This window comes from Pinus tabuliformis, chromosome 7 (assembly GCF_031772625.1).
Source record: "Pinus tabuliformis cultivar Carrire ecotype Pingquan chromosome 7, CPIR1, whole genome shotgun sequence".
NCBI lineage: Eukaryota > Viridiplantae > Streptophyta > Pinopsida > Pinales > Pinaceae > Pinus > Pinus tabuliformis.
In genome coordinates, this window is record NC_142293.1 from 692,284,461 (window position 1) to 692,295,827 (window position 11,367).

General features: G+C 36.3%; 1 protein-coding gene across 5 annotated transcripts in view; it reads left to right on the forward strand.

Annotated features, from left to right (window-relative positions):
• Window positions 1-5,238, forward strand: part of LOC149249380 (uncharacterized) — a 257,420-nt gene extending 252,182 nt beyond the window's left edge. For 4 of the 5 annotated variants that reach the window (XM_089456227.1, XM_089456229.1, XM_089456228.1 and 1 more), the window contains 2 exons: window positions 4,539-4,567; window positions 4,899-5,238. In XM_089456227.1, the coding sequence (XP_089312353.1) occupies window positions 4,539-4,567; window positions 4,899-5,069 (200 nt within the window). In that variant the 3' untranslated portion in view covers window positions 5,070-5,238. The remainder of the gene's footprint in view (window positions 1-4,538; window positions 4,568-4,898) is intronic. The other variant, XM_089456230.1, reaches the window with a different exon arrangement.
• Window positions 5,239-11,367: the final 6,129 nt, after the last annotated feature.

Below are 11,367 nucleotides of genomic sequence, written 5' to 3' on the forward strand. Positions count from 1 at the left end.
AAATAGATCCATTGGTTTTGGCCAGAAACTGTTAAAACGACAGATTAGGGCCTGCGTTTCATAGGACTTAACGAAATCATCAAGCCCTGTAGAATCAAAGTTAAGGGCTGGGGTTTGCCCTAACTGATCTACTATGTATGGCCTAGGTGTATATCTGCCTTGATCTGGAGAGGACCCTGAATCTTTGTTACCCTGAAGAATGTTTTTGTAGGAGGAGCCTCCCTTGGGTTGTTGCTGAGGTGCTGTCTTTTTCCCCTTGTCCCCTCCTGAGGAGCTTTGCTGTCCCTGGGACAGAGCCCCTCCTCTCAGCCTGAGGTTTAAAACAATGGTTGTTTCTGGACCAATCTCATAGCTTTCCAGGGTTCTATTATCCTGGAGGGACCACCTACCACTGACCAGATGTTGGATCTGAACAGGACATCCCGTCAATGCCCGAATTTGCTGTTTCAGCTGCATGATGGTGCTTTCTGCATGAACCCACACTAAACAAGATTTCCCCTCTGGGGTTTTAATGAAAATCTGAAAACGTGTTATTGTTACCTGTGGCCTGGGTTTCGGCTGGGTTCCTGATCCGCCTAAGCCAGTGTCGCTGCTGATCCGCATGTGCTCTGACTGTGAACAATCTTCCAGATCTGACCTCTTAGTGGGTCGTTCTTCCATTTGCATGTCGATGTCTGCAAACCCTCTGCTCGATCTATGCATATTGCCACCTATCTGCTGCCTGGGTTCTAGCTGTTCTCGAGTATTGGTCAGATCAAATAGATCCGGCCCAGATCTGTACTGTTTGAGCCAATCCGTTGAGAGAGGGGGCAGATCTGCATCATGCAGTCCCCCTTCTTTGATTGCAGCGATCGAAACAGTTGGAGAACCTGTAGATCCCAACCCGTCCACGTTCTGGGCCTTTACATTTTCTTTAACCTGCCTGAGATCGTAACTTTCGACGGAGGCTTCGTCCGGGAGGCTTTGAGGGAGTGCGAGGGAATAGCTTTCGCCGGATTCCGACCTGAGAAAGATTTGCTGGTCGTCGACGAGAGAATAACTGTAATGGCATGAGAGATCATACGGCACGGGGAGGGTTGCATGCCAGAAAAGAAACTCCGCAGCCTGAATCCAGGGCGTTATTTGCTGTCCCTGCTTCATTTCCCACGCTCCCAGCACATGATCCGACCCGCAGACCATCAAGTTCTGGCCCCATTGCGTGAAGTATCGAAATCTGAAGCTCGAAAATACCTTGCGAATGCGAGTGAACGGCGAGGGTTCGAATCCGTTGCTTGCCATCGGTAAAGGTCCGCTCCAAGCTCCGCAAGATCTCAGCCTCCAGTACACACCCCAATATTTTTTTAGTTATATAATTTATATAATAATCAAAATTAATATTGAATCATATATTAAAATCAATTGAAAATTTTAATTCATTATATGAATATCAAATTTAAAATCACTGGCAAAGAACAACTAAGATGATGAAATGCGAACACAATCTGGCATAGCCTGACGCAATTAATTTGATCTGATGCCCACCCCAATTTTGGTAATATTATCTTATTTTAATATAGATCTAACCTAGAATAATACAAAAGCAACCCTTTACAACAGAAAATAAAAAATGCAAAATGCTGCAGGAAAAGTAGCACTTTACTCGCTGAAAATAAAAAATGCAAAACACAAAACACACATGTTCTTAACTAAGGTTGGTTAAGGCACTTACTGAGACGCTGAAGAAGAATACGCTCATTCGATAAGGAAAAAACGAATATCGAACAACAAACACAAAACATCAAACCTCGATCAGTGTTCGTTGGGTCAACCACTCTTCGCTCTCAACTGTGCACTCTCAACTGTCCCACTCTCAACAACAAACAACAAAGCTCAGTGATGGAGTGAAAAGGAGGTCTGAGGAACCAACGTTTAAGGAGGTTTGGGAGTCGATTTGGCGGGAACTGGGGATATTTTTGGCGCAAAAAAAAAATCCTGCCAATTGTGTCAAGTCAGTTATGGGAATATTGGGAACTCCACAAAATCTGTCCTCAAAGCTCCCAAAACTGTCCCCAACTCCCATTGCAACTCCTTCTGAAAATGGAACGTTCCCCTATAGTTCCAAAGCTCCTGAGTGCGCAGGAACCATTGGAACGGGTTTCCTACCTCTTGGGAGCAGTTCTAGTGTAACAGAGAATTATACCATTACAAGGGTCATGAGACAAACTTGATGGAGCATTGTGGATGTAGCTCAATAAGGATGGTTGTCCAATAATTTAAGAGATTTGTAACTCAAGGGTTCGGGAAGTTGGAATTTGAGAACTCTAACATTTGGATTGGGAGCTACACCTTTACAAGGGTTATGGGGCAGCTTGATGAAGTCATCAAAGAGAAACACCTGGAGAATGTTTTAATAAATGTCTCTTTAATTGTAAAGTAAAACTTAAGAGGGGGTTTTAGGATATATGGTTAGTCACATAATATGAGTGATTAATAAAATAATAGTTAGATAATATTTAAATTAGGAAGTTACATTGTGACTAAAGTATAACCACTTAGTCATTGACATAAAAGGGGATCAACCTCATTGTATCAAATAAGTTCATTTTAATAAAAACATATCTTTTAGATGAGTCCAAAGTTTGTTTCTTCATGTTTGAATTTTTCTTATTGAATCCATATCTCCAATCTTGTATGTTTAGAAAAATAACAAACATTATGTGCACTATTTGTATTTTGTTTTCCTTAGTTGTGGGGGCTACCATGATGCATCATCCTACCTCTCCCACATAACCTCTCCCACATAACAGGTTGGAAACTTGGAGCTTCAAAGAACAAATCTTAAGTAGTGAGGGTGACCCACTCTTGCCTAGAGTGGCATAGGAAGATGCACTTTCTCATAATGCCCCATCATTCACCCCCTCTATTATGAGTGAGAGAACGGTGGCAACAACCTGGGGAACAACATACTCTTCAGTGAGTGAAGCCATATACTCTTCAATAGGTGAAATTTTATTGCCTACATTTTAATAGGTGGAGCCACCTATTCTTAATTGGGTGAAATATATCAGTGAAGCATGACCCTTATAAGACCCTTCAAGACTCGCAGGTCTTGACGAGTCATATGCCAAAATGGATCACTCACATAGAACCCGCGCATAAGACCCTTACCCACGTTGACTTGCATAAGACTAGCGTTGACCCGTGGGCTCACATAAGACTCATATCAAACTCGCACGGACCCATATAAGACTCATCCCTGGATCCAAATTTCGATTTTTTATTTTTATTTTTCTTTTTTGTGCTTAAAATTTACCATATTTTTTTGTATTTTGCCGAGTCTTATATGGGTCATTCCCGCTTCTTATACGAGTCCCCAAGTCAATAGCTAGACAAGTATTATATGAGTACGAGTTGTGCAACACTGAAATATACCTCCTACTCTTTAGTGGGTGAAGTCACTTATTCTTCAATAGGTGAAGTTTTACCATTTATTTCTCAATAGGTGAAGATCAACAATGTTGGCAAGGAATTTACCACCTATTTTTCAATAGGTGAAGATCAGCAATGCTAAAAGAAATTTAACCCCTACTCCTCAATAGGTGAAGACCTCACTTTTAGCATCAAGCAATATGTGGATTGCCTTCTCACATGGTAAGCTATGTGGTGGACTTCTTATTACTTGCATGTCTGTCTTTGGTTTTGGAGGATGAAGAAAATTGTCACCGGTGGAAGATTATAATAATATCACTTCTTTACTTCTAAGTCAATCTCAAGGGGTATGTTAGTGTATAATATCGATTTAGATTTGTATTATCACTGACATTATTTATTTATTTATTTTAATATTATCTGGGGCATGACCTTTTAGTGATAACACTTTCTCATAATATATTATATATAGAGCCTTTTACGATTCTGTTCATCATGATATTAAGTTATAAAATTAGTTTCAATAAAAGGTTTATGTTTATTTATTTTATTATTATCTGTGGCATGACCTTTTAGTGATAACACTTTCTCATAATATATTATATATATAGAGCCTTTCATGATATTAAGTTAAAAAATTAGCTTCAATAAAAGGTTTATCATGCTTATGAGCACTTCTCAAATATCTAGTTTAAAACCTTTTATGTTGTTTTCTTGTTCCATTTCTAGTTGCATCTATAGATGCTGAAATGGGTAGACCAGGTAAAAATATACATAGCAACGTATTTCTAATATTTTGAAAATGTATTTAAGGTTGGAACAACAAGTTAAACCATTTGTACTATAAATTGTTTAGTGGCTTATTTTAAGCAAATGCAAATCTTATATGCATCATTTCTTTGCATAATATGATTGCAGTGCTACATCATAGTCCAATATTCAGCTCATGGTTGGTTATAAACTAGAATTATATTTATATAAAATACAAATCATTACATTACTTTGAATGTTTTCCCTTCCATGTAATAAGAAGCTAAACACTATACAATCAAATTGTTAATTGTTGCTTACTGGGTAATATCTATAATGTTTTTATTCGAAGAAAATTTACACTGAAGCTCTAATTGCAGGTGTAGCTTATGGAGGATATGCACGAAAGGTAATGTATCTGTCATTCTTTTGCTAATCACATAAAATTGATTTTGGCAAAAGAAAACCCAGTTGAAACGTTGGTCATGTCAAAAGTGAGCTTGGAATTCACTTATTTTCATAACCAGAGGGAGGGAGAAAGTAAGCTTTTGTTTGCAAAAATGTGTAGTGGAATATGCAGCAGACATTCTAATCTAACTCTTATTAATTAGGATTTGATAGTATACATTTTATACAATTTTCATTTTCCAATCCATTTTCTTTCAATGTAAGATCGCTCTAATATAAGGTACTTTTTAATGTTATATTTTCGTGACATTTTGATCGAAATTGTCTTGCAGGTTGTTGGCAAAGTACTTCATAAGATGTTTGTTCTGCAAGATTCACATCTTACAAGTTTGCAGATTGAGCAGTTTCCATGTTACCTGCTAGAGGCTCTTGAAGAAGCCGTTGCTTTAGTGGGGCCTATAAAAAGTTGTGGTGTACCTAGAAGTTTATATCTCGAATACTAAGGTCAAACTTCTGCACATGACATAGCTGAAGATCTCTTTCCCTGGATTTGATTGCGAAGGGCATATTGGTAGATCATCCTCTTTGTTGTCCTCCCACAAATGAGGATATTACTTATATTTTAGACTTTGTTTGGCTTTATATTATGAATTTCAATAATATGTCAGAACATATCATCGTGTAACATTCTAAGAAAAGAAAATGGTAATAAATGATGATAGGGAGACTCCCTCAAAAGAATGTTAGGTTCATTACAATAATATGTTAGAACATATCTTCGTGTAACATTCTAAGAAAAGAAAATGGCGATAAATGATGATAGGGAGACTACCTCAAAAGAATGGTAGGTTCATTATATTGGGTTGTATATGTAACAATTCCCTCTCCCCCACACATACATAAAACAAAATAAAGCTATTTACAATTCGGTTGTTATAATAATGTGTGAAATGCTTGTTTTCGTAACCATCTTAATATTTCCTATTTCATATCTAATGTTTATGGTTACCTTCTTCCTTTTAACGGGTGATTTTTTTCAATGAATATTTAGATTAATATAGTAATTAAATGTTTTAAAAGAAAATTTAAACAATCTCCAAAATTTTAAAATTAAAAGATGTGATGAAATACTTAAACTTAATATTATGTTGTTAAGAAAAGATTTTGTTTTTTAGTTGGGCAGGGGATGGAATATAAATTGTTCAATATATTCAGAATTTAAAATACAGAAAAGTATAATATACATTAGATTATTACCTTAATAATGATTAAGGTGCACCACATAATTCTTAACAAACATGTTTATGAGAGTAATAAAATTATTTATTATTATTGTTATATAATATTGTTGAGATTGTCATTTCATAGTTATTATATTTCATAGTTATTATAATTATTACCATTGTTATAGTCCACATGGGGTAGCTCAAGTAGCAAGGGCCGTGGAAATGAAGTCTCACCGAACCGGAAGTCTTGGGTTCAAATCTTGGGCTACCTTTCCCCCGTAGAGGGGTACATAATGGACATGTAAATCGGAGAGTCCCACCCCAGCTTACAAAAAAAAAAAATTATTACCATTGTTATTATTAATGTTAATATTATTATTATTTCTAGTATTTAATCTACTTTTTTTTTTTAATTCTTTAGTACCATATTTGAATTAAATTCTTTAGTACCACATTTGATTTATATTGATCCTTTTTATGAAGCTCAATTATAAATTCAACTAAACCTATACTTCGATTCTCTAGTCCTAATTTAAATAGCGAGATATTTCATTTAATAACAACCTAACATTTAAATATTGTGTATCTTATAAATACGTTTTCCACAATAATGATGCTCTAGTAAGCTCAAATGTGGATTCGATTCCCATAATCACAATCACATTGAACTTGGTCAATTATTCAATATGTTTAATGTTAAATGTCCTCTGGATTGGCTGGTTGTTGTCCACTTGTTTATTAAATGATGGTCCTCATCTTCATCATCTCCTTTAAATTGAACTTAAGTGTTCTATATGGCCACATGCTTGTAACATCTCATTTTTTTATTAATGCATAATAATATTATGCAATGGCTCAATTTAAAAAAATATATATTACGTATAAATAAGATATAAAAAATCATAATCATTCGCTAATAATTATAAAGAAAATTTAATTAGTAATTATATAATTCACATAAGTAGTGAATGGTGAAAAACTTATGTGCAAGATGAAGATATCAACTCATTAACAATGCTATGAATGAGAAATTGTTTTGGTCTAATCTTTTATCTAGTTGATTGCAACAAAATGTGGACGATGTATCTCCACTCATCCATCCTTTTGGTAAAGACAATTTAGAGCCCTCAAGCCTTTGGTAAACTAGCTCTGTCAATGTTTAATCTTTGCTTCTCAAAAATCTCTCTACGAAGAAGATACCTCACATCCTTCTCTTTATTGATTAAATATAACTGATTTATCCATGAATACAAGGGAAAAAACTATATATAACATTTACTTATTATAATACATTTCCATATTTTTATCTTAATATTTTCCTAAGTTAACTTTTATATAAATGTATCTTTACTTACTTTTGTTTATTATTTTATTTTATTAATGAAGTAGTTTATTTTAATTATTTATTATGAACATTCATTTATTGTTTTTATTATTATTATTTGATCTATTTAATAAAAATATGAGACATTACATACTCTCTTATGTTTTCTTTTCTTTTTTTTGTATTTATTTTTGTCTTTGTATCTTCCACGTCACTTCATGTTGAACTAGTATAATGGCCACCTCAAGTGACCATGAAATGCATTGAGAATTCACATCACAACTTCGAGGGAGTGTGCGTATTTTCTAGCACTTTTTTCCAACTTCAAAACCAAGCTTAAAGTTTTTAGGAATATTTGGTGCCATAAGGATTTAGACCTCATTTTCCCTACCAGGAATCTAGTTCAGCATTCACGTACCCCCAGGTATATCAAAAAACTAACTTAAACTTTTTCCACAACTCATTCAAGGACAAAACCCCATGCTACATCAAAGTCCAATCCCACAACTCTACTGCTAAGCAGCATTAGCACTTTTCTAGACTTTCGCATCATAACTCCAATATCTGGTGCTCAACCTTCTTAAGATGGTCTCATATATAATTGAGAATTTATACAAGGCAAAAGAAACACTACCACAAGTAATTGATTGAGTTTGTTTCCAACCTTTAAGGTGTTACTTTATGGATGTTCTCCTTTGTAGGTATGACCTTTCACAAGATCATCAAATAAATCCACCCTCTTGGCTCACTAGGGGATTTTTTTTCAATTGTCACCCTATAACATGCAATCAATGCGTCATTTATAATCATAACATCATCATCTCATATAAAATAATCCACATTATAACTCTCGCATGTCATCACGAGCGTATTCATTGTTATCACAACATCCCAAATAGTAAGACACCACATGCTAATGTGTGTCATCATTAAATATCTCATCATAAAAATTGCATACAGCTATTACATGTGATCACATCATGAAATGCTATCATAATACTATAATATCAACATATCTTTATCAAAGATGTATTATTACATCAACATATTAAATCGAACCATATGTTAATGTAACATTATAAACGTGATAATCAATTCAATGTTAGTTTTTGTAGCATCAGATGTGTTCTAGCCACGAAATTTGTTGGAGAGACTAGAATACATGAGATCTCCAAAACCCAAAAAACGTTTATGGAAATTCCACCTAGAAGTGTCTCAATTAGATTATTCGCCGATTTTTAAATATTTCATAACTCTAAACTTACGGAAAATGGTTAATTGATCAATATTAATTAAGATAAGGTGATAATCATCTAGAAACTCACATGGATCGACAATAAATTAATTTGAGTCATCAATTTTGTTTTAATCTTGGTCATTGGTGCTCCAACAAAGGATTATAAGAAGAAGTCAATGGGTAGATGGAGAATACACCAATGCAGATACTCAACTGCCTAGACAGTTCAATTTTCTCTATAGCAGAAATTCAGCAGAGAAGATAAGTCATAGGTTGAGTAGAAGGTAGTAGAGAAGGTCAACAACATTCCAGGAGGAGGTATTCCAGTTATGAGAAGAGGCAATAAGAGTAAGGCTGAAATCCCTAGAGGTTTTGAGCAAACATTGCGCAAAGGCTGACGCAGAAGCTTCAACATGTGGCAAGGGAGGTAATTTCGGGGGAAAAAATTAACTGTGGGGGAGAAAATTCTCTCAATAATTTTTCCAGTATTTTCCTCAGATTAGATTGCCATTAGAGCATCTAAATTATTGTACTCAGAATTGTTGCTGAAGATTAATAATAAAACCCTCATCTACTGCACCGGTTTTCCCACATTGGGTTTTTCCGGGGACAATTGTCCAAAAATAACTGTCTAAATTCTTGTGTGTGCTAGAATTTCTCAGTTTCTAGTATTTTATTTTCCGTAGTATTTTTATGGTGAAAATTGCAGTAGTGATTTATTCATTGTTTGTCGTAGCAAATAAATTACATAATTAAATTTATAGTTAGGAGAATAATTTTCAGTTATTGCAATAGATGAAATTTTCACATGGTATCAGAGCATAAGTGATCAGCTGGGAAGCTCAGAAGTGAAGAGGAAAATTTTGTTGTTCAAAGGGAGCAGCATGACCGAAGTTTTCTAGTACTGCGTTGTGCCTTGCTAGGTTCTATGAATTGCTGGGAAGAATTCGATTTTTAGTTGCAGGAGGCAAAAAAAGTTTGAATTTCCAAGGACAATGATTCTAGCAGGGATACGGGGTAGCAATAGTTCAGTTTTTCTCTGAGTAGATTTCTGGTTGGACGTAGAGGGTTTAACAGTAGTTTGGAATTGCAAAATCAATGTCAGGTGGAAAGAGGAATAACACATCATAAATTCTTCAGTATGAACATGGACAAAATTGACATTCAGGAGGCTTCAGATTTGTCTTCCAGGTTAGAGGACGAATTTGCTTGCTTATCAGGATCAACTTTGTAGGGTGTCTGGTATACAGACAGTGGAGCATCAACTCATGTGACAGGGGTTATGGAATATTTCTCTAGCTACAAGGAGAAGCAAATGGACTTCCATATTACTATGGGAAACAAAACGAAGTGTACTCCAGTAAGGAGAGGTACCATTGAATTTTAGAGGGATTCAGGAGCAAGCACTAGCGTTATAGATGTATTTCATGTGTCAGGATTGGGTATGAACCTGATTTCAGTATCCGAGTTACAGGATAAGGGATATGATATCCACTTCACAGGGAAGAAAGTGTTTGTCAAACACTCAAGCTGGAAGACGGTAATATAGATTGGAGTTTGAAGCAACAGATTGTACAGGTCGCAACTCGACTCTCCAATGGCACTAATAGGTAGTGAAAGTAGTAGTGGGAAGGATTTGAATGAGTTATGGCATAAGAGAATGGGATATCTACACCATGGAGGACTCAAGATGCTCAGGGAAATAGTAACAGAGGTTCTAGAAGTTGGCATGGAACACGATGATGTGTGCAGAGGAGGCGTACTTAGGGCAACATTTCCAAGAAGTGACTATAGAGCAAATGGCGTGTTAGAACTTATACATTCATATATTTGTGGGTTGATGTCCACCAAAGCTCTTAGTGGTGTTGAATAGTTCATCACCTTTATTGATGATCATTTTAGAAAAACCTAGATCTACTTCTTGAAGACCAAAGATGAGGTGTTTGATCGTTTCAGGGAGTTTAAGGCCCTTGTGGAGAATGCATTAAGGAAGAAGATAAAGGCGCTTCACTCAGATAATGGTGGAGTATATTGATAAAGACCTCACAGATTTTTGTGCGAAGGAAGGCATCAGAAGAGAGTGGACAACTCCATATAATCCACAGTAGAATGGGGTAGCGGAGCAGAAAAACAGATTCATAGTTGGGATTGCAAAAGCAATGTTATACGACCAGGATCTACCTAGGTTTCAATGGGAAAAGGCATGTAACACGATGGTATATATTTAGAACCGGAATCCTCATAGAGCATTGGGGAAGAAAATGCCAAAAGGGGTCTTCTTAGGGAAGAAGCTAGAAGTTAGTCACTTCAGGATCTTTGGCAATGTTGCTTATTGCCACGTGCCAAATGAGAAGCGTACCAAATTGGATCAGACTGCAGATAAGGAGTTTCTCGTTGGGTATAGTGAGACCTCCATGGCATACAATATCTACATTCCTATCAATAGTAAGATTTTAGTGAGACAGGATGTAAAGTTCATGGAAAATAGAGCTTTCAAGAGATCTCGTGAGATGCTTGCAAGTGATCAGGATCAGCTAGTTGAAGCTCCATTGGTCCAACAAGAGGGGAAACCACGGGGCAGCTAGGGGGACCACTAGTGGGACAGTCACAGGGATATAATATGGTAACCAGTACTAGTATTTCCTCAGGAGCAAGGAATGCAGTGAGATATCAGGAGACGGAGCAGCAGGGGCAGAATGAGGAGGAGTAGGTAGAACCTCCCACTACTAATGGTCGAGCCAACAGAGAGGTTCGTCAGACATTGAGAGATACAAAGGAGTTTGTTGGAGCTCCTAGGATGAACAAAAGACAACGCAGGCAGCCTGACATATATCAAGCATTGGTAGATCAGGTTGCAAAACCTTCTAGCTTTTAGGAAGCCGCACAACATCAGGTGTGGGTAGATGCCATGGTAGAAGAATACAACTCTGTCATGACGAATGATGTTTAGGAGGTGGTTCCAAGACCTGAGGACAGGTCAGTTGTAGGATCTCGATGGATCTACAAGATCATAT